General features: G+C 41.6%; 2 protein-coding genes across 2 annotated transcripts in view; both read left to right on the top strand.

Moving 5' to 3' along the window:
- Window positions 1-1,701, top strand: part of LOC119422272 (androgen-dependent TFPI-regulating protein) — a 25,423-nt gene extending 23,722 nt beyond the window's left edge. Inside the window, exon 6 of the mRNA XM_037689630.1 lies at window positions 1,440-1,701. Within this exon, the coding sequence (XP_037545558.1) occupies window positions 1,440-1,701 (262 nt within the window). The remainder of the gene's footprint in view (window positions 1-1,439) is intronic.
- An 11,468-nt stretch (window positions 1,702-13,169) lies between these two features.
- herc4 (HECT and RLD domain containing E3 ubiquitin protein ligase 4) overlaps window positions 13,170-19,789 on the top strand; it is a 15,497-nt gene continuing 8,877 nt past the window's right edge. The window contains exons 1-9 of the mRNA XM_037677880.1: window positions 13,170-13,355; window positions 15,464-15,702; window positions 15,776-15,935; window positions 16,028-16,104; window positions 16,177-16,398; window positions 16,468-16,559; window positions 18,015-18,145; window positions 18,238-18,386; window positions 18,596-18,666. Coding sequence (XP_037533808.1) covers window positions 15,477-15,702; window positions 15,776-15,935; window positions 16,028-16,104; window positions 16,177-16,398; window positions 16,468-16,559; window positions 18,015-18,145; window positions 18,238-18,386; window positions 18,596-18,666 — 1,128 coding nt within the window. The 5' untranslated portion in view covers window positions 13,170-13,355; window positions 15,464-15,476. The remainder of the gene's footprint in view (window positions 13,356-15,463; window positions 15,703-15,775; window positions 15,936-16,027; window positions 16,105-16,176; window positions 16,399-16,467; window positions 16,560-18,014; window positions 18,146-18,237; window positions 18,387-18,595; window positions 18,667-19,789) is intronic.

Genomic DNA, 19,789 nt, shown 5'->3' with positions numbered 1-19,789 from the left:
TAATAAACGACACAATTACAATAGGCCTTCGCAGCGCTTTGCTGCTCGGGCCTAATAAGAAACGACACAATTACAATAGGCCTTCGCAGCGCTTTGCTGCTCGGGCCTAATAAACAGCACAATTACAATAGGCCTTCGCAGCGCTTTGCTGCTCGGGCCTAATGATAAACAGGTGCGAGTGGGAGGAGCAGGAGGAGCAGACTGTGGAAAAGTACTAAACGTGACGAAACACTAAAAACATCTTAACACCTTGGAAAAATACGAAAAGTTAACGTCTAAAGGAATAAACAAAGAGAACTAAAACCAAAAACACAAAGTACCGAAACCACCAAAAGATACAGATCCTGACAGAATGACGCTGCACGTTATACTCTTATGTTTTTTAAGGCTCCTCAAACCATTTTCGTGTGAACACAAGGCTGAAACAACTTAAATAGTTTGCAAATTATGGCCTCAGAGTTAAATTGTTGACAGTCCAAACGCAGCTAAAACCAAATGAGATCAATAAAGTTTCATAGCAATTTGTGGGAATGCAACTTTATAAATCTTTACAGTCAGTTTAGTATTACACAGTAATACATGCGCAGAGCCGGGGGTCATTTCTGACAGTCTTTTTATATAATTTCTACCAAAATAACTATAAAGAAAAACAGATGGTGCTAATATTTAAATAAAGTAAGACTGAAGTCTCAGAGAGGCTGATGGTGATGATTCCACGCAGCCCACTTCCAAACCACATCATCTTAAAGCCACAGATTATATGTCAGTTTATGTAAAAGTTGTTTGTTCCTTCTGAATCTTTACACTGCAGCCAGTTTTTTATTGCATGGTTATTTCTGCAGAAATGTTATGAACTCCCTGCAAAAAGTGCCCCCATGCTGCAACAGAAGTGCTAAAGCTAGCTAGCCGTGATTTGAACTGATCTGAATTATGTGTAAATATAATGTCAGTAACAATAATGTCCAACTGATTGTGGTGTAAAGGAATCAAAAGAAGCATTTCCATAAATCACCTTAGAGAAGTTATTTTAAGATGTTAGCACTTTTAGCTTATAGCTGCATTCAGATTAGCCGTTAGCCGTTAGCTTGTGCATGTGCTTCCAGAATAAACAGTTTTTCCAAACTGAGGGCGTTCAAAGAGTTTTTACAAGAGGTAAAATATTAATTATTATATGTTTTTTACAGAACCCAACTTCAGAATGTTGAGTCAAAATGTTAATAAAGTGCAAACAGCTCGGGGGTAAACTCGTTCGCCTCCTTCCATGTTTGACAGTAAAAATCACAAACACACAGGACTTTGTAGATTTTATTCTCAGATGCTCATTTGCTGTTTCATGTAAACAGGGCAACTTGTGATGCCGGCACGTTTTTCTTTGAGACAAGATGGTACAGGTTCATCTCGTGGCCTTGTCTCTGAGTCTTCTGAACGTGTTTTTTCAGGATAATCTGGGTGTATTTGTCAGTAGGAATCTGGGTGTACCCCCTCCTGGGGTATTTCAGCGCCGCTGGTCTGATGGGCTTCTTCTTGTTCAACATGTCGGTGGTGACCTTACTCTACCTGCTCGGGGAGGAGCTCGACAGTCGTGTCTGGAGTAAGGCAAAGTCACCGCGCGTTTTTCTCATTTTCATTCTGTGCATTTCTATTGTTTACATTTCTGTGGTTTTTGTCTCTATTCCAGGAAAGAACAAAGCAAAGGACTGATCATCAACAACGTCCTGAGACGTTTAGTCCCCGTCTGTACGACTCTGAACGTTCCTTCCACACCTCGTATAAAAATTTCCATTTTGCAAATGTCTCAAAATCTTTGAGTTTCTGTTTTTTTCCTCATGACTTATAGAGGTTTGCAGTTTTATCCCTTGAGTTTTGTCTGAATTACAAAAAGCTTATGTGGCAAATTCTATCTCAAAATATTCCCAGGTTTGTTGCCGATGCCTTCAACCCAGTTGAGGACCTCTGGAGCTGCTCCTTGACGTCTGCATGGGGCTTTAAGAAAACATCAGAGGTCTAAAAAAACACCCGGATGTTGATTTAAAACCGAGTCCACGTGGGGCTGGTGGGCAAGGATGGGCGATGACAAAATAATGTGCGTGGACAAGAGTACCGTTAAACAAACTAGTATTTTTGTTTGCAGTTGGTCGTGATTTAAATAAATTGTCTGCTCAGATTGCACAGCTCGATGGTTGCAGTCACCTCAGCAAGACTCCAACTGAAAATTTGCTAATTTTCTCACAATTTTGACTCCAAGAGTCACAGCCCCTAATCTCAACCTCTGACTTTAATCCTAAAATGAGTTTAGCCTTGGAGCAAAAGGTTATGATGACAAGAAAAAACTAGAGAAATTGCAAAAATGCAGTGTGAACACTCGTTGCTGAAGAACTTGCTGGAAAAACAGCTGAAATTAGCTAAAAACAAATGCTGAAATGGAAGAACGAGCCTAAATTAGCAGAAAAAACCCCAGAAAGAAACATATTTGCTGAATTGGGTTTAAATAAGCAGAAATTAGCACAAAAATTAGGAAATTAGCTAAAACAAACTGAAAATAGCTGAAAAGTAGCTGAAACAGCAGAAAGAAGCTGAAACTACCAGAAGGAAGTGGAGCTGAAATGAGCTAAATACATATGGAATTAGCTGAAAACGCTCAAATTTGCATTCAAATTAATTAGCTAAATTAGCATAAAAGTAGCTGAAATAGCATAAAATGCTGCAACAAGCACAAAAAATCTGAAGGGAACATAACAAGCTGAAATTAGCATAAATAAATCAGTTTGGCTAAAATTAACAGAAATTACCACAAAAAATTAATTTATCTGAAAACAGCTGAAATTAGTTAAAAATGCTAAGAAGATAGCTGAAACGGTAGAACAAGCTAAAAATGAGCAGAAGAAAACAGATTTGTTGAAATAGCACAAAAACTTTGGAACGAGAAAGATGCTGAAAAACGTACGGAAGAATTTATAAATGTTGTTGAAGTGGATCTCAGTAAACCAGCACCGTTCCAGTCCACAAACAAGCTCCAACAACTGGGTTCTGTTAAATTAATTTCCTCTTTTAAAATATAGTTTTAAATGTCTCCGTTTACGCGTGAACAAAAAGTAGGAGCTCGTTTTTGAAACGTACCCAGAGTCTTGTGGACCCACGCCTCCAACACGAAGTCCGTAAACTCATTAAGTATCTGAGCAACAGGTGTTTAATGTTTCAAAACATGTTGGTCACGTGTCACCAACGTGAAAATAAAGATAAAGCCTCGAACGCACACGTCAGCTCAGCTGTGTGTTCCATATCTGAACGTCTGTCGTCAACAAACTAAACTCTCCCATTGCAAACAGGAACGACGCAGTCAGGATCCAGTTTAGCCGGCAAAGAGTCGTGGACCTGAACAAAGAGTTTGTCGTTCCTCCGACTGTGGAACTTCTGGAGGAGATCGACCCGATCTCGGCACGGTCTTTAAACATCCACAGGAACGTCTTTAATTTGGGACCATCAGTCACTGGTTGAGCTTCTCTTTCTTCGGATGGGATCAGGCTCCTCGTAGATCTCTGTAGCCTTTGAGGTGGTGGAGGTAGTTGGGATCTGCGTCCACCAGTCCGACTGAAAGGATCTTGGCCAGCAGGTGCACGTCCTCCTCGCTCAGATCCTTCTGTTGAAGACACAAACGTCAGGTATTTGTGGCCACAACCACCTGAACTCATCTCAGCGCTGAACGCGGGGTTTGGACTCACCATCTTGCAGTTGGAGTTGGACTCAGAAGGTTGACACTTGGGAGGTTTTTTAGTCTGCGGGCAACAATAATCAAACTTTACTTTCACTCTCGAAGAGAACTTCTCATAACAACAATTTATATTATTTTTATTTCCTAAACAATTTAAAACAAAGTCTGAACGAAGGACAAGGGTGAAGAAGCCCAACCAGGTGGAGTCAGGTCCTCAGGATGGATTCTTGTTGTTGAAACATTTTGTCTTTTATCCAAAGGGCTTCTTCAGTCTGAGGAGCTGCAACAAACTCAGTCTTATAAATATCATCTTCTCATGGTGGATCAACCAGTTTGTTGTTGACATCCAGAACCAGCTGTTCATGATGGAGGACCATCAACCTAATGATGGATCGTTATTGCTATTCGCAGAGGGCTGAGTGATGCTAGCAATAGCAGCATTGTAAGAGGGGGACAGTTGGACATGGAGGCTCCGCCCCTGTTTAATGATGGATGGGTTTTCTTCACAAAGAGAAAGGATCTTCAAGGATATGAACTTCATTCCTGAAAGAGAGGCCGCTGGTCTGGAGATGAGTGTCGACCTCAGACTCATCTGCAGGTCAGAGGTCACTCGTTCAGGGATGAAGATGTGCACATCCTGGATAGAGAGGAACAAAGGGTTGAGAGGAGTGAAGGAGGCCATCTTTGTGACGAGAACTTGTCCATCATTAAATGGGGCGGAGCCTCCGTGTCCAACTGTCCCCCTCTTACAATGCTGTTGCTAGCATCACTCAGCTCTGTGAATAGCAAGCGGCCATCAGGGCACTAACGATCCATCGTTAGGCTGATGGTCCTTTATCGTGTGAACAGCTGGTTCTTGATGTCAACAACAAACTGGATGGTCCACTATGAGAAGGTGCTATTTATAAGACTGAGTTTGTTGCAGCTCCTCAGACTGAAGAAGTCCTCTGGATAAAAGACGAAACGTTTCAGTAAAGGAGAATCCGTCCAGAGGACCTGACTCCACCTGGTTAGATTTATCTACCTGGGTTTCAGGGTAAGGGTGAAGAAGGCTAAAAGAAAATATGTTCGGCATGATGTCGTGATTTGTGGGAGTTTATGCTCAGAGTGCGTGTCGAGGATGACTCTCAGCTACCACCACACCAAATTTAGCCTAAATGTTTGTCAAATTGACCGTTTCAGTCATTTTAGTGTTCTTAAAGATCATTTGGTTGTGGCAGCCATCTTTAACTGGGCCGACTCTGAATGAGTTGTAGATTCGATCAGTGGTTTGTGAGATATTTTGCTAACAGACACACTGATATGTGTATAAATACGAGCAAAAGCATCATCGAGGTAACTTTCTATCCCAGATGAAAGGAGGAAATGATTCTTACCCCTCTGAGTTCCTTTGAAAAGCAGATGACGATGAGAAATAGTCCGATCACGATCTGAACACAGAGAAACAGAGACGCAGCAGTTAGTTCAGCTCGGGTCGACGAGCTGAAGACGAGCTGAAGGTAAATGTAACGAGCAGAAGCAGCAGTTTACTCACTCCCAGCAGGTACAACATGTTGTCCGTCCTCGTCTCTGACCGTCTGAGTGCTGAGCTGTCCTTCCATCTGCTCTGCTTAAATTCCTGCAGCTGTGAGACGTCGGCCCCCGGCGCGCCACACAAAGGCAGAAAGTCCCAGATCCAACCCGAACAACTGGAAGAACTGCACCTTCAAGACGCACCTGGGCTCCACCCTCATGTAAACAGGCGTGACACCTGAGGGCAGTTACGTAAAGGTTTGCATAAAAATGCGGCCTCTGATGGAGAAGACAAGCTATAATTAACCCTCAGCGCACTCCTCGAAGTGTTTTACTTCATGGAAACAATAAAAAGTGATTTGATAGTTTTAACCTGGTTTGGAGACAAACGTAGATCACACACGTCCACGTCTTTGTCGTCAGACTCTGTGGAGGTGGAACCCTGAGCTCCTGGTTTACATCAGGACCTCCTTCAGGCCTGAAGGCTTCAGTCTGAAATGAAAGCAACTAATTAAAGTCCTTAAAAGCAGAAAACTGAGCTGTCCTCGAAGGAATGCCGGGGGTTTCAGACTATTCACACAACCTCATGACGACTACTGGAAACCATTTATTGGTGTGAACGTTCTTGAAGCGTTCACACTGTTGTGATCCTGGTTACATTTATTATTAAGGGTTTCTTTAAACTATTCTGTACGTGTCTCAGCATCTTTCTCATCCTGAAGTTAAACAAACCATAAATCAAAACGTTTGGCTCTTCAGGACAATCCTGCTATCTTCTTCTTCTTCTTCTTCTTTTGGTTTTTCCCTCTTCAGGGGTCGCCACAGCTAGTCCTCCTCCTCCGTCTCACTCTGTCCTCTGCATCCTCTGTCCTCACTCCAGCTACCTCCATGTCCTCTCTAACTGCATCCATACATCTCCTCTTTGTCTTTTTACTGGCAGCTGCATTTCTAACATCCTTCTACCAGTATACCCACTGTCCCTCCTCTGGACATGTCCAAACCACTGTCCATCCTCTAGACATGTCCAAACCACTGTCCCTCCTCTGGACATGTCCAAACCACTGTCTCTCATCTGGACATGTCCAAACCATCTCAGTGTGTCCTCTCTAACTTTATCTCCCAGTTGTGCTGTACCTCTGATGATCTCATTCCTGATCTTCTCCATCCTTGTCTCTCCTCAGAAGAACCTCAACATCTTCATTTCTGCTACTTCCAGTTCTGTCTCGTGTCTTTTTGTCCATGTCTCTGTCTCCAGACCATACATCATAGCTGGTCTCACCACTGTCTTGTCAACTTTTCCTTTGATCTTTGCTGACACCTTTTTGTCACAAATCACTCCTGAAACTTTTCTCCATCCTGCCTGGACTCTCTTCTTCACCTCTTCACCACACTCTCCATTTCCCTGGACAGTGGACCCCAAGTCCTTGAAGTCCTGCACCTTTGTGACCTGTGCTCCTTGTAGCCCATACGTCCCACCACGTTCCCTGAGGTCAGCGGACCAGTTGCTCCTCACAGTTCCAGGAACTCGTCTTAAGCGCAGAGGTGACAGGGCCTTCTCTGTAGCAGGACCAAGACTTTGGAACGAGTTACCTCTGCTTGTCAGACTGGCCCCCTCCCTCTCGGTTTTCAAGTCCCGTTTAAAAACTCACTACTATTCAGTAGCTTTCAACACCAGATGATCTGTGTTTTGATCCTGTACGCTCCACACTGGTTTGTCATTATCTGCATCGTTTTTATGTCTATATTCTGATTTACCTCATTTTGTATTTTGCTTCGTGTGTTACCTGTTGTTCTGTCTGTACAGCACTTTGTTGGCCTTGTTGCTGTTTTAAGTGCTTTATAAATAAAGTGGTATGGTATGGTAGCCTCACTGTTCCACCTCCTCCTTCTCATTCACACACATGGACTCTGTCTTACTACGGCTGACTTTCATTCCTCTTCTTTCAAGTGCATACCTCCACCTCTCCAAGTTCTCTTCCACCTGTTCCCTGTTCTCACCACAGATCACAACGTCATCTGCAAACATCATCGTCCACGGGGATTCTTGCTTGACCTCATCTGTTAGTGGGTCCATCACCAGAGCAAACAAGAAGGGGCTCAGAGCCGATCCTTGATGCACTCCCACCTCCACCTTGAAGCTGTCTGTCCAGGACAATCCTGCTCTGACGTTTGGTATTGGTGCAGCTTTAGCTTTTTGAAATATTTAGCCTTTTCTGACATTTTTATACCTCACACAAAATGAATTGAGCTCATTTTACATCCTTCAAATCTTTAGCTCTGTTTACAAACTTTTACTGCTCCTTTCACATTTTGTTCAGCTTCTTTGTGTAATCAGCTAATTTCAGCTACTTTCAGCTGTTTTGTGCTCCTTTCAGATACTTCTGTTAACTAGAACTTTTTTGAACTTTTTCTAACTTCTTTCTGCTAATTTCAGCTTATTATGAGCCTTTCAGTTTATTTCTGCAAGTTTCAGTTTTTTTCTGCTATTTCAGCTACAATTTAGCTGTTTATGCTATTTTTAGCTTTTTTTTTGGCTAATTCTACATTTTGTGTACTCGTTTAAACTATTTTCAGCTTAATTCAGCAAAAATGTGCTCTCTCTTCTTCCTTCTTGTATCTTCAGCTTTTTGCTTTTTTAGCTACTTTTCAGCAGTTTTTTTTTTTAAACTAATTTCAGCTTTTTTCAGATAATATCTGCTTCTTTGTGCTCATTTCTGCTTCTTCAAGCCTAATTGGGAAAACGTGTATTCTTTCTGCTTTCTTCTACTAATTTAAGCTTGGTCTACTTTTTCAACTACATTTTTAGCATTTTTTTTTTAATTAGCTAATTTCAGCTGTTTTCAGATAAATTCAAGTTTTTCATGGTAATTCCTGCTTTCAGCCTAATGAACTTCTTTCTGCTAATCTCAGCTTGTTATGCTCCTTAGTTTAAGTTATTTCAGCTACTATTTAGCTGTTTTGTATGATTTTTAGCTTTTTCAGCTGATTCCACCTTTTTTAAAGCTAATTTCAGCTCTTTCCACTTCCTTCTGGTAAGTTAAGCTTCTTTCTCCCTTTTCAGCTACCTTTTAACATTTTTTTTAGCTAGTAATTTCTGTGCTAATTTGTGTTTATTTAAAGCAATTCAGCAAATATATGTTCTTTCTGTTTTCTTCTGCTAATTTAGGCTTGTTCTTCATTTTCAGCTGAAATTCAGCATGTTTTTAGCTAATTTCAGCTGTTTTTCAGCAAGTTCTTCAGCAATAAGCATTCACACTGCATTTTTGCAGGAAATACTTTTATGTTTGTCTCTTTTCGGTCGAAGCTGTGTCGACCAACCACATCGTGTCGTGCACACGTAGTCAGCCAATAGCGTGCCTAACGGATTCTTCAAGACACGCCCACAACAGACAGGAACAATCTTGTGAATTTTATTAAAGGACTTGAAGTTGGCAAAACCTAATTTAGCCTAAGCTAATTCTGCTAAACGAAAGCTGTCGGTAGCACGAAACTTAAAGAATTACCTCCGTTTCTTATTTTATAAGTTATTTCACTGATGATGGGATGTTCAGAGACAGAACCGAGAACATCTGGAGTTCCACAACAGTCCAGTTTTAATAAGTTCAGTCTCTTTACATCAGGCCTCAAACCTTTCCCTGAAAAACACAAAAGTTCATCTTTAAATTGAACAAAACATTTACTAGAAACGTTCGAGTTTAAACATTTTTATTGTCCTCTCCTAAATTTATATTTATAAAATTATATTTTACACGAAACCTGCTGAGACTTTGCATCCTGATGTTGAGGATGTTGGTTTTATACCCGCTGTCCTGCAGGGGGACTGGATTTTAAGCTTTATTTTTAATTTAGATAAAATATATATTTTACCTCGTAGCTGCTCAAAAAACATTTTTCGTTTTTTGTGTTTCTGAGGTTCTACTAGTTATAGCTTGTAAAAATTAAAAATACACACCAACCAAAAGCTTGAGACTCAAGAGGATAAAACTATCTGGACAAAGTGGGCCAATGGGGGTACTCATCAATTTTTTTTAACTGGTAACCATTGCCCCCACTGGTCCCCCCTTGGTGGCACCCCTGGAGCAGAGGTGGATTTGGTCATTTTAGGGCCTGAAGCCAAACACATCTTGACCCCTCCACTTCTTTACCCCGTCCTTATTTACCGTCACGTTGTTTGTTTCAGAGTTGTTGTTTGTTTCAGAGTTGTTGTTGTTTGTTTCAGTTTTCCAGCCTCCCTGTTGTCAGAGGATGACCCTGGTGACCCTCGTCATCCTCGCCTTCATCATACTGTGAGTTCATCCTCTCCGACGCTCTCAGTTAGTCATCACCCCTCCCAACATCGGGTTCACACAGTGTTCCAGCACACCGTTTGTTTACTGGTTCTGTTTCCAGCTGTTTCCATGTTGCTGTCAGGCTTTTGTTTTCTTCATGGCTGTGCAGGTGACGCCTCGGTAAAGGAACTGTCTGGTGATTTTTGAAGTTGTGTCAAATCGTTATGTCTTTAATACCTGGAGCACGGAGTTTGGAGTCTTCATTAGGCTAGGCTAATGGCTAGCCAAGTGCCAGATTTTTCTCGTTATAAATTTCTTTTTCAAAAATAAAACATGGAGCACATGGAAAAACACGACTTCAGCTGATATTAAACTTTTGGCTTGACACATTTTGTTTAGTTAGTTGCAGTTTTCTCAACTAACGTGAAACTTTCTTGCTTTCTTTGTGAAACTCAACGTTCTTTGGATTTGTTCCATTTTAACTGGCGTATTTCATTAACTGACGATGTGAATCTTGCTTTGAACTATTTTCGTAATAGTTTCATTCATTTTGTAAATAAATATGATCATTTTTGCCAGTTTAGAATTAAGGGCCGGGATCGCACCTGGTTTATTTCTGACCTAGCTGACCTCGTGCACATGAGGGACCAGCTATGGGCAACAGCAAGAAAGTCTGGTTGCAATTTACTCAATAAGAGCTTCCATTAAAGCTAAAGGTCTAGAGCAGGGCTATTCAACTGGTGGCCCTGATGACCTCCCTCCTCATTTTTAAATAGCTGCACAAATTATAGCTGAACCAGTGTCGTACATTTTTAATCTGTCCATATAAAATAATACGTTTCGAATGTTTGGAAACAGCTTTTGTGCTGCTATTACTGTAAAGAGGAGACCCCACTATACTGAACAATTATTCACCAATTTCCAAACTCTGTATTTTAGCTAAGGTTTTAGACAAACGGACAAATACTCAGGCCAAGAAGAATCTGGATTATTTTAATATTTTATCTTCTCACCAATCTGGCTTCAGGAAACAACACATTCATTAATTAATTAATTCAACCTTTATTTTATTTAACACAGCACAGTGACTGCTTGCTAAAGGTTTTTGATGATGCTGTTAAAGCTTTGGACGCTAAGGATCACTGTGCTGGACTTTACTTAGACCTGTCCAAAACCTTTGATACTGTAGACCATGACGTCTTATGCCATAAGTTCTCAGATATTGGCTTTTCAGATCACACTGTTGGCTGGTTCTCAAACAATCTCTCAGGTCAGAGGCAATGTGTTCGACATAACGGTATTTCATCTAGCTACCTAACGGTCACCAATGGTGTTCCACAAGGCTCAGTTTTAGGAACACCTCTTTTACAATTTATGTAAGTAACTGAGGTCTAAACATTCCTGACGCCTCCTTGCATCTCTTTGCTGACAATGCAGTTATTTATTGCTGAACTAACACAGTCACCAAGGTTTTCCAGCTGTTACAGTCTGGATTCGACATCATCCAGTCAGACTTATTCCATCTCAAACTGGTGCTAAACGCTGATAAAACCAAAGGGATGTTGTTTTCCAACAGAATGTTGGTGCCACCAACTCTTCCTCCTATCTCATCCATGCATGGTGTTCCTATGGAGTTTGTAGATCCACAAATATTTGGGAATTTTGGTCGATGCACATCCCTCTTTTAAACCACATCTGGAAAACCTGTTAAAGAAACTGAAAGAAAAATTAGGTTTCTTTTTCAGAAATAGATCCTGTCTAACTCTGAATGCTAGAAAACGCCTTGAAACCGTTTCTTTCCTTCCATCCATTGACTACAGTGACATTATTTACATGAATGCTCCTGCCAGCACCTTGCAGATATCTTGCACATTGGATGCTGTCTACCATGGCGCACTAAGATTCATAACTGGTTGTAACTATCATTCCCATCACTGCACCCTGTACTCATGGGTCAGTTGGTCATCTTATCTACACGCAGACTCTTAACACTGGCTCGTTTTTATCTATAAATCCCTCCTTGGTCTGCTGCCTTCCAATATCTCCTCCCACATGTCACGTCGTCAGTGCAGTTACGGCGTGCGCTCTCAGGCCATCGTTACCTGCAGCGTTCCTTTAGTGTGGACTGAACTCGGCAAAAAGGTATTTTCCTACTCTGCTCCTGGAACACCTTGCAACAAGATCTGAAGCTGTCAACTTTGATTTCTTTAAAGGATTTTAAACATTTGATAAGGTCATTAGAAAAACGTAAGCATATGTTCTTGTTTTTAGTATTTTACCTTGTTTTATAGGACACTTGGATTTTATTGTTTTTATAACACTATTGTTTTTAACAATGTTCAGTCAGGTCATCTGGACAGTTTCTTTTTTTGCTGAGATGAGGGAGAGGGCGGGCCCCGGAGGACATCCTAGCACCAGCAAACTGTTTTTTCTCACTATGGAGTAGAGCTGTCATTTCTAACCCAGAACCCGACCCCGCCCGACCCAGATTAGGGCCGGGCGGGGTCGTTGTCGGGCTTTTGATTGAGTCAGGGGATGCGCGCAGCTGGGATCCAATTATATGGCAACATGGCTTGCCATACAAGCACCAGCTGCACCGGCCATTTGACCGTGCGCTGACCGGCATCGAAAGAGGTAAAAAGTTCAGTTAAGCTTCAGATGAACTACTGCCAGCGATCCATCAGCCGAAATGGACGTTCATTCAGCTGCTGCACTCAGTGGACGCACAAGGCCGACGACCCAAACATGTGAGATCATGAAATATCTGACATGTCAGAGCAGGGTCCGTGTCTGAATAATGCAGACTGCAGACAGAAGCAGGGATTTAATGCACTTTGACGGCCATGAAAGGACAAACACCCCCTCAGCTCTGATCTTCTGCCCCCTTTACTCAGCCGACCGTTAAAAAGCTTAATTAAAAAGGTCTGTGTTTGTTCGGGTTAGGACCTGTAATTACTGTTAATTCGTCCGGTCGGGTGGGGTTCGTAAATGATGGCTATGGGCTAGGGCCGGGTCAGATTACTCTACTATGGAGTATGCTGTTTGTGGAAACCAGTTTGTTTGGTGGCTCCTCAGATTGAAGAAGTCCTTTGGATGAAGGAAGAAACGTATCAGCAAAAAAAAAAAAAAAACATTCAGATGACCTGACTGAACATTGCTGGATTTTTACCTGGATCATGAACTTTAGTGACAATTGTTTTTAATTGTTATTATTGTTGTTTATTTATGTTGTCTGTCTAAAACATGTATCTTTAGAAAATGAATTCTCGTGACTCAATGAGATTACCTGCATAAATAAAAGTTAAATATATATATTTTTTAAAACTGTCGGTTTTACACGGTGTGCGCATGCGTACGCGCTATAGACGCTTCACGACATTTCTTCACCAACGTTAAGTCACTTTACGGTAGTAATCTAGAACATCCGGTTAAATGAGATGCTTTTCAAAACACAAACAGCGAATTGAAGTGGCGTTTGTTTACCTTGACAGTAACTGAAATTAAAACAATTTTCAAATAGTTTTACTTAATTATTCATCTTAGTTTCTGAAAAATTATTATTTAGCGTTTTTTTTTGTCTAATTAGTCGAATTTCCGTCACTACCTGCTTTTATTTTTTTAGGAACGAACCGGAAACTCAGAGTGAGTTTCGGCTAACTTGGTGGAGTTTCGTTACTAGCATTATAGCAGCTCAAAGCAGTTGTTGACAGTGCTTTGGTGAGGAGGAATTATTGTTTTTATTTAGCTGCTAATTGCCTTAAAGCATCAACCGCCCAAAATGTGTTGAAGTGTGGGCTTTTAGCACCCGAACCAGCCGCCGAACCAACACCGGAACCAGTAACGCTGTTGTTTCTGCTGGAGGTTAGGTAAGATTTGCTGCTGCTCGTGGCTTTAATGGTCACTTTTAAAACATTTACTCAAACTTAACAAACTGGCGTCTTTGTCTCAATAAAATAATAATAGTCCCGAAACATATATTAAATGCTCAACTATTAAATGTCGATTTGAGTCAGAAAATGAACTTGCATTTATGCTGTAGCCTGCCAACTCTTTTACTACAAGTTAAAATAAGGATTATTATAATCCTTATGGTGTCCAGAGTTTTTATTTATAATTTAGAGTTGAATATAATTATCAGGGGGAATACCATCGTGTTAAACCCTTAACTTAGTCATGTGACGTCATGGTTGATCTAATCAACAGTTTCCAACTTTCACATAAACCTTAACATTTACTTTATTAACTCCACTGTTGGCTTCTTTAATTTAGATATTTTAATATATTGTGGCAATAAAGGCATCTATTGATACTGACAGCTCATATTAAAGTCAAATGAGTAAGAAAAGTTATTTTATGATTGTTTATTTAACTAGTTTTAACCAGTTTATCCCCAAAGTAATCAGATCTTTTTATGAATTAGTTTAAAACACTAAATGTGCAAGTCTGTAGCACATTTTAAAATCCCCACTAATTTCTTTTGCTTCTGAGAAGCCAGACTTTTGTAGTTTTATGCAGCCTCCATCAGTAGTTTACAGAAGTTACTTTTTAAAACTTCATGGCTGCTTTTCCAGTCATTTGGGTCCAGTTCTGGTCTTGACCATGACAGGAAGTCACTTTGGAGAACTTAGTTGTTTTTAGATGTGCTAAAAAAAATAAAATAAAACTGACATTGAGAGCATGTTGTGCAATGAGGAAAGTGAGGTTTAAACTCAAAACATCTCCAGCAGATGGCAACATCTGGTGTAAATAAATGTCTTTCATGTACACCAAGATTTCCCCTCTATATACTTTAAATCATATTATCAATAGGTGTCTAAAAGTGTTCAAGTTTACATTTTAGTTTATAAAGTGTATATTTTTATAGATGGAGTTGAAGAAAGTGGAACAGTGTGTCTTTGTGACAGGCTGCTGGGAACAAAGTGCCTACGGGTCTAATTTAAAACTGATTATTTGCCAAGTTGTCTGTTTTGTGTCGGCATGTCTCTGGCTCATCCCTTGAGTTTAGGAGCCTTTTTAAGCCTGACTCATTCAGGTCAGAGTTAAACGTATTAAGAAGAGGTTAACCTGAACTCAGTCAAATAATTTTCAGATTAAACAGATATGCAGTTTTGAAATGCGGGTACGCGCTCACCGTAAACAAAGCACTCGGCAGACTCTGCTCAGCGATTGACCGCAGCCTGTACGTCTAAAACAAATACGGCAGAATCGGACGAGTGTAAAGACGTCGAGGTGGAAATGTGAGCATGTCTGCAGCTAAACGTGAAACAGAGAAACGTGGAATCAGAGCGGGGGGTCATGAGGGTCAGTGGAGCGCCGTGAAGACGGAGCTCGGCGTTCAAGCGCTCAATTTCTACAAAACGTATTTTAAACAAGTTTACCGTTCCTAACTTGTCTTCTTATTTGCAAATGTTACTCAACAAATCGGAGCTTAAATACGTGAAACACTACCAGACTCCTTCATGTCGGACGGCCCCCCCACGGACCGCCGACCTGTTTTCAGTCACTTGGACTGTTTTAATCGCAGCTCATCGCTGGCGGCCATTCACTTTTTTTAATTTGAAAGGACACGTGGTTCTGGGAAACTTTATGAATTTTATTTTTTACCGTCTTCGTGACTTTGCGATGAGTTCTTTCAGGCGGCTCAACAAACGATAATCAGAATCAGGTAAATGTTCAGGTGAAAGACTTTAGTGGGGCGTGGTGGTGCAGAGGTTAGAGAAGGCGAGCCTGTGGTTGGAAGGTCGCCGGTTCAACTCCCTGGACCAACCAAAGGTGATACGAGTTCCTTCAAAGATTGTATTTTTTTATGAAACGCACAGGAAGTCCGTTCGTGAAACTAGGAATGTCAATTTAAAGTGTTTATCAGCTGTAATCCCAGTTTTTAATCTGAACAGTTTTTGGCTGCACTTCTAACACATTACTGCGGTGGATCTTAATTAACACAATTATTTTTATCATTTTGTTTTTATTTTAGGGGCGGAGCCACCATGCTGTGCTGGGGAAACGCCTCCTACGGGCAGCTGGGTTTGGGAGGCATCGACGACGAGATCGTGATCGAGCCCAAAAAATGTGAATTCTTCCAGGGGAAGCGGGTGAGCGACGTCGGGTGTGGCCGCAAACACACGGCTTTCCTGCTGGAGGACGGGACCGTGTACACCTGCGGCTGCAACGATCTGGGCCAGCTGGGACACGAGAAGTCCAGGAAGAAACCAGGTTGGTGGTGTTTACGCGGACGACGCGCGTCGGGGTCACGCCGTCGCCCATGAAGCCGTCTGTGTCGTTTCAGAGCAGGTGGTGGCGCTGGACGCGCAGATCATCGTGGCGGTGTCGTGCGGAGAGTCCCACACGCTCGCTCTGAACGACAAAGGCCAGGTGTTCTCGTGGGGTCAGGGTTCTGATGGACAGCTGGGCTTAAATAACTTCGAGGAATGCATTCGGGTCCCGCGGTAAATTCAGCAGCACGTGCACGATTTGAACGTTTCGTATCTTCGCCCTCGTTTTGGACGTTTAAACTTTTTGTTTTGTGTGAAAATTTCAGAAACATTAAGAGTTTGTCAGACGTTCAAATCACCCAGATCTCCTGTGGCTACTGGCACTCCCTCGCACTTTCAAAAGGTGAGCACAGTTCGTTCCTTCTGCTTCCGCTCTGCGTGTTTTAATGATAACGATGCTCGTATTTGTCCTCAGGCAGCCAGATCTTCTCCTGGGGCCAGAATCGATCGGGTCAGCTCGGCTTGGGGTTAAGTGGACAGAGCATCCCCACGCCGCAGATGATTCAGTCTCTGCAGGGGATCCCCTTCGCTCAGATCTCCGCAGGCGGAGCCCACAGCTTCGCCCTCACCCTCTCAGGAGCCGTCTTCGGTTGGGGCTGCAACAAGTTCGGCCAGCTGGGTCTCAACGACACGAACGGTGGGTGGTCGGAACCGTAAAGTACTTGAGAGAGTCCAGAAGCTGACCGTCAGGTGGTTCTGTTAACAGATCGGTGTCACCCGGTCCTCCTGAAGTCCCTGAGATCTCAGAAAGTGATTTACGTTTCCTGTGGAGAAGATCACACCGCCGCACTGACGAAGGTAGGCTCCGTGGGCTCCGTGGGCTCCGTTACCATTTCAGGACAGTTTCTGGAACCTTCCCCTGCCTGTCGGGACCAGCAGGGACCACAGCTCGGTCCCGACACGTTAAAATGGTGTTTTGGGGTTAGTGGTACGGTTAGGCTACAGAACCGGATGGAAGTCCGTCCGTTGTCCTAATATGGAAATAAATAGAAACTTACCTCGTTCAAGATGGCCGCCACAGCTAATCGACTTCAGCAAACACAAAACGCCTCTGACTCAGTCAGTTTTAGATACGCAGCTAAAGTTTGATGTGTCCATAGAGTGTCTAGAACAGGGGTGTCCAAAGTATGGCCCACGGGCCATTTGCGGCCCTCTGAGTGGTTCTGTGCGGCCCGTGATGGACGTCTCTTTCAAATCTAACGGGGGACATTTTTAGTTTGAACACAAAACGATGAAATTCATTCAAACTTTATGTAGACAGGTTGAGCCTCGAGGACTCATTTACAAGAGAGGCCTGTAAATGTGCAATAATAATAAGTACTTTGCTGTTTTCATCTTTATTTAAACACTTTTTTTGTTTTGTTTTGTGGTAAAAGGGGCCACGATCAACCAACGTTTACCAAAAAGTAGACCGTTTGTGTGAAACTTTGCCAACGTTGGAAACAAATTGTTGATTTAATTAAATGTATTCACGTAGGTTCGATCACAGTTTTCAGCTTCCCTTCAAACCTGAATCGGTTTCAACGAGAGCTGAAACCTTTTTCTGTTCTTCATCCTCCGTTTTGGAACGTCCACGGTCCTGTGGGTCCGGAAAAATTTTGAAAGAAATGAACCTTTTAAGGATTAAACTGTTGGAGAAAAACACACTCGCTTACGTTGTTTACTCAAAGGACCACGCTCGACAGCAGAAGATTCTTGGCCAGGATTTACCTGCAAGTCCAGTTTTTCAGGACAGATTTTAAATATATATAAAATACATGAATATCACAAGAATCTGCCTCGAGCTGCGTCCTCTGCCTGCTTTTATACCCTTATCAGTTCAGCCGAGTTCAGAGCTCAGGTGTCCTCACCCAGTGCCCGCTGCCACCCCAAACATACGGTTCATGGGCAGAGATTGTTGATGAAGCCTCGATTCTGTCTGGTGCTTCTACGTACAAGGAAAACAATAAACCCAAAAGATCAAAGGAGCCGAATGCTTTTCTTTTAATTGGGTGAATGTTTAATTTTAAAACCAAGATTTAGAACAAAAGTTAGTGTACTTCAGTCTTTACAGTTAAAAAAATAAAAAATCATGTCTTTAGAAAATAATCGTTCATATTCTGAGTAAAAACACTAAATAGCAACAATTGTGGCTGTGCTTATAAACTTTGGACACGACTTCGGAGGAGTTCAGCCTTAAAACGTGAACGTTCTGATGTTAGGCTCCGCCCCTCTGAATCGGTTCCGGTCTCGTATTCTCCGGTGATCTTGCAGGAAGGAGGTGTGTTCACCTTCGGAGCCGGAGGGTACGGGCAGCTCGGCCACAACTCCACAAACCACGAGATCAACCCCAGGAAGGTGTTCGAGCTCATGGGAAACGTAGTCACGCAGATCGCCTGTGGACGGTGAGTTGGTCGGATATTTTTTGCACGTTTGATTCTCGGCGGAAAACCCAGCGGCTTGAAAACATCACAAAACGTAATATTTTATGGACCAGGCAGCACACGCTGGCGTTCACGCCCGCCTCTGGAAAGATGGATTCGTTCGGACTCGGCGGTAACGGGCAGCTGGGCACGCGCTCCACCAGCAACAGGAAGAGCCCGGCGCCCGTCAAAGGCCCGTGGGTCGCTGCCGACGCCGAGAACGGTGAGAGGAAACGTTCATTCTCTGGAGGCTCCCTCCCCCGTCTGTCCCTCCAGTCGTTGCTTAAAAACAGACGATTCTTTGGCTTGTTGACTTTCTGTTGTTTTCGTCACCGTGCTCCTGCACTAAATTAAAATCCTGCTTCTTAAAAAAGCATCCCTTCGTGAAAATGTTCAAAACGCTTCGTGTTTCTGCGTCGTGTGTTCGTGCAGACCAGGAGCAGAACTGCTTTGTCTCAAAGATCTACGCAGGAGGCGATCAGAGCTTCGCTCACTACAGCGATGTAAGTTTTTCAAAACGTTTTGTCTTCTTCCTTCCACCCCGTTCACCATCTGTCTAAATCAGGAGTGTCCAGATGTTTTCATCACGGAGCTCCTTTTAAAGTGACCAAGTCAAAGTGATCCACCTGCTGCAAGGCCCCGTTTACACAGAACAACCTCTGGAAACTTTAGTGTTTTTTCTATGTTTATTGGGGTAATAAACAAAAAATGAGTGGGTTTACATGAAAACGCTGTAGTTTCCATGTCATTCGGGTTGCCAGATAAGAAATGATGAACTATAGCACTGTGGCTTTAAAATTATAGTTTTTTTTTACCTAAACTGTCACATGTGCTGAGTAAAGATGTTCTAAGATGAGGTGTTGTGTTTGTTGAACATATTCACAGAAAAGGAGGAGGTAAATAAGACATTTTAAATTTATCTGGCAACCCTGATGCAGGCTCAGCTGCATCCATTGCAGCGTCTGCATGACAGTTAGTCCAAACTGGTGAAGACACCAACGTCTCTTTGGAGCCTGAAGTTTATTAGTTTTGCTCCTACAAGCTGAAAAAGGGTGAGCAGCACAAAAACACTCTGCTTTCTGACATTTATTATAACTGTTATATGTATTATAACTATTGTTATATGTATTATAACTATTGTTATATGTATTATAACTATTGTTATATGTATTATAACTGTTGTTATATGTATTATAACTATTGTTATATGTATTATAACTGTTGTTATATGTATTATAACTGTTGTTATATGTATTATAACTGTTGTTATATGTATTATAACTGTTATTATATTTATTATAACTGTTGTTATATTATAACTGTTATTTGTTATATGTATTATAACTGTTGTTACATTTATTATAACTGTTGTTACATTTATTATAACTGTTGTTATATGTATTATAACTGTTATTATATTTATTATAACTGTTGTTATATTATAACTGTTATTTGTTATATGTATTATAACTGATGTTACATTAATTATAACTGTTGTTACATTTATTATAACTGTTGTTATAGTTATTATAACTGTTGTTACATTTATTATAACTGATGTTATAGTTATTATAACTGTTGTTACATTTAGTATAACTGATGTTACATTTATTATAACTGATGTTA

This window comes from Nematolebias whitei, chromosome 1 (assembly GCF_014905685.2).
Source record: "Nematolebias whitei isolate Nwh7 chromosome 1, NemWhi1, whole genome shotgun sequence".
Taxonomy (NCBI): domain Eukaryota; kingdom Metazoa; phylum Chordata; class Actinopteri; order Cyprinodontiformes; family Rivulidae; genus Nematolebias; species Nematolebias whitei.
This window is presented reverse-complemented; position numbering and strand designations above follow the sequence as displayed.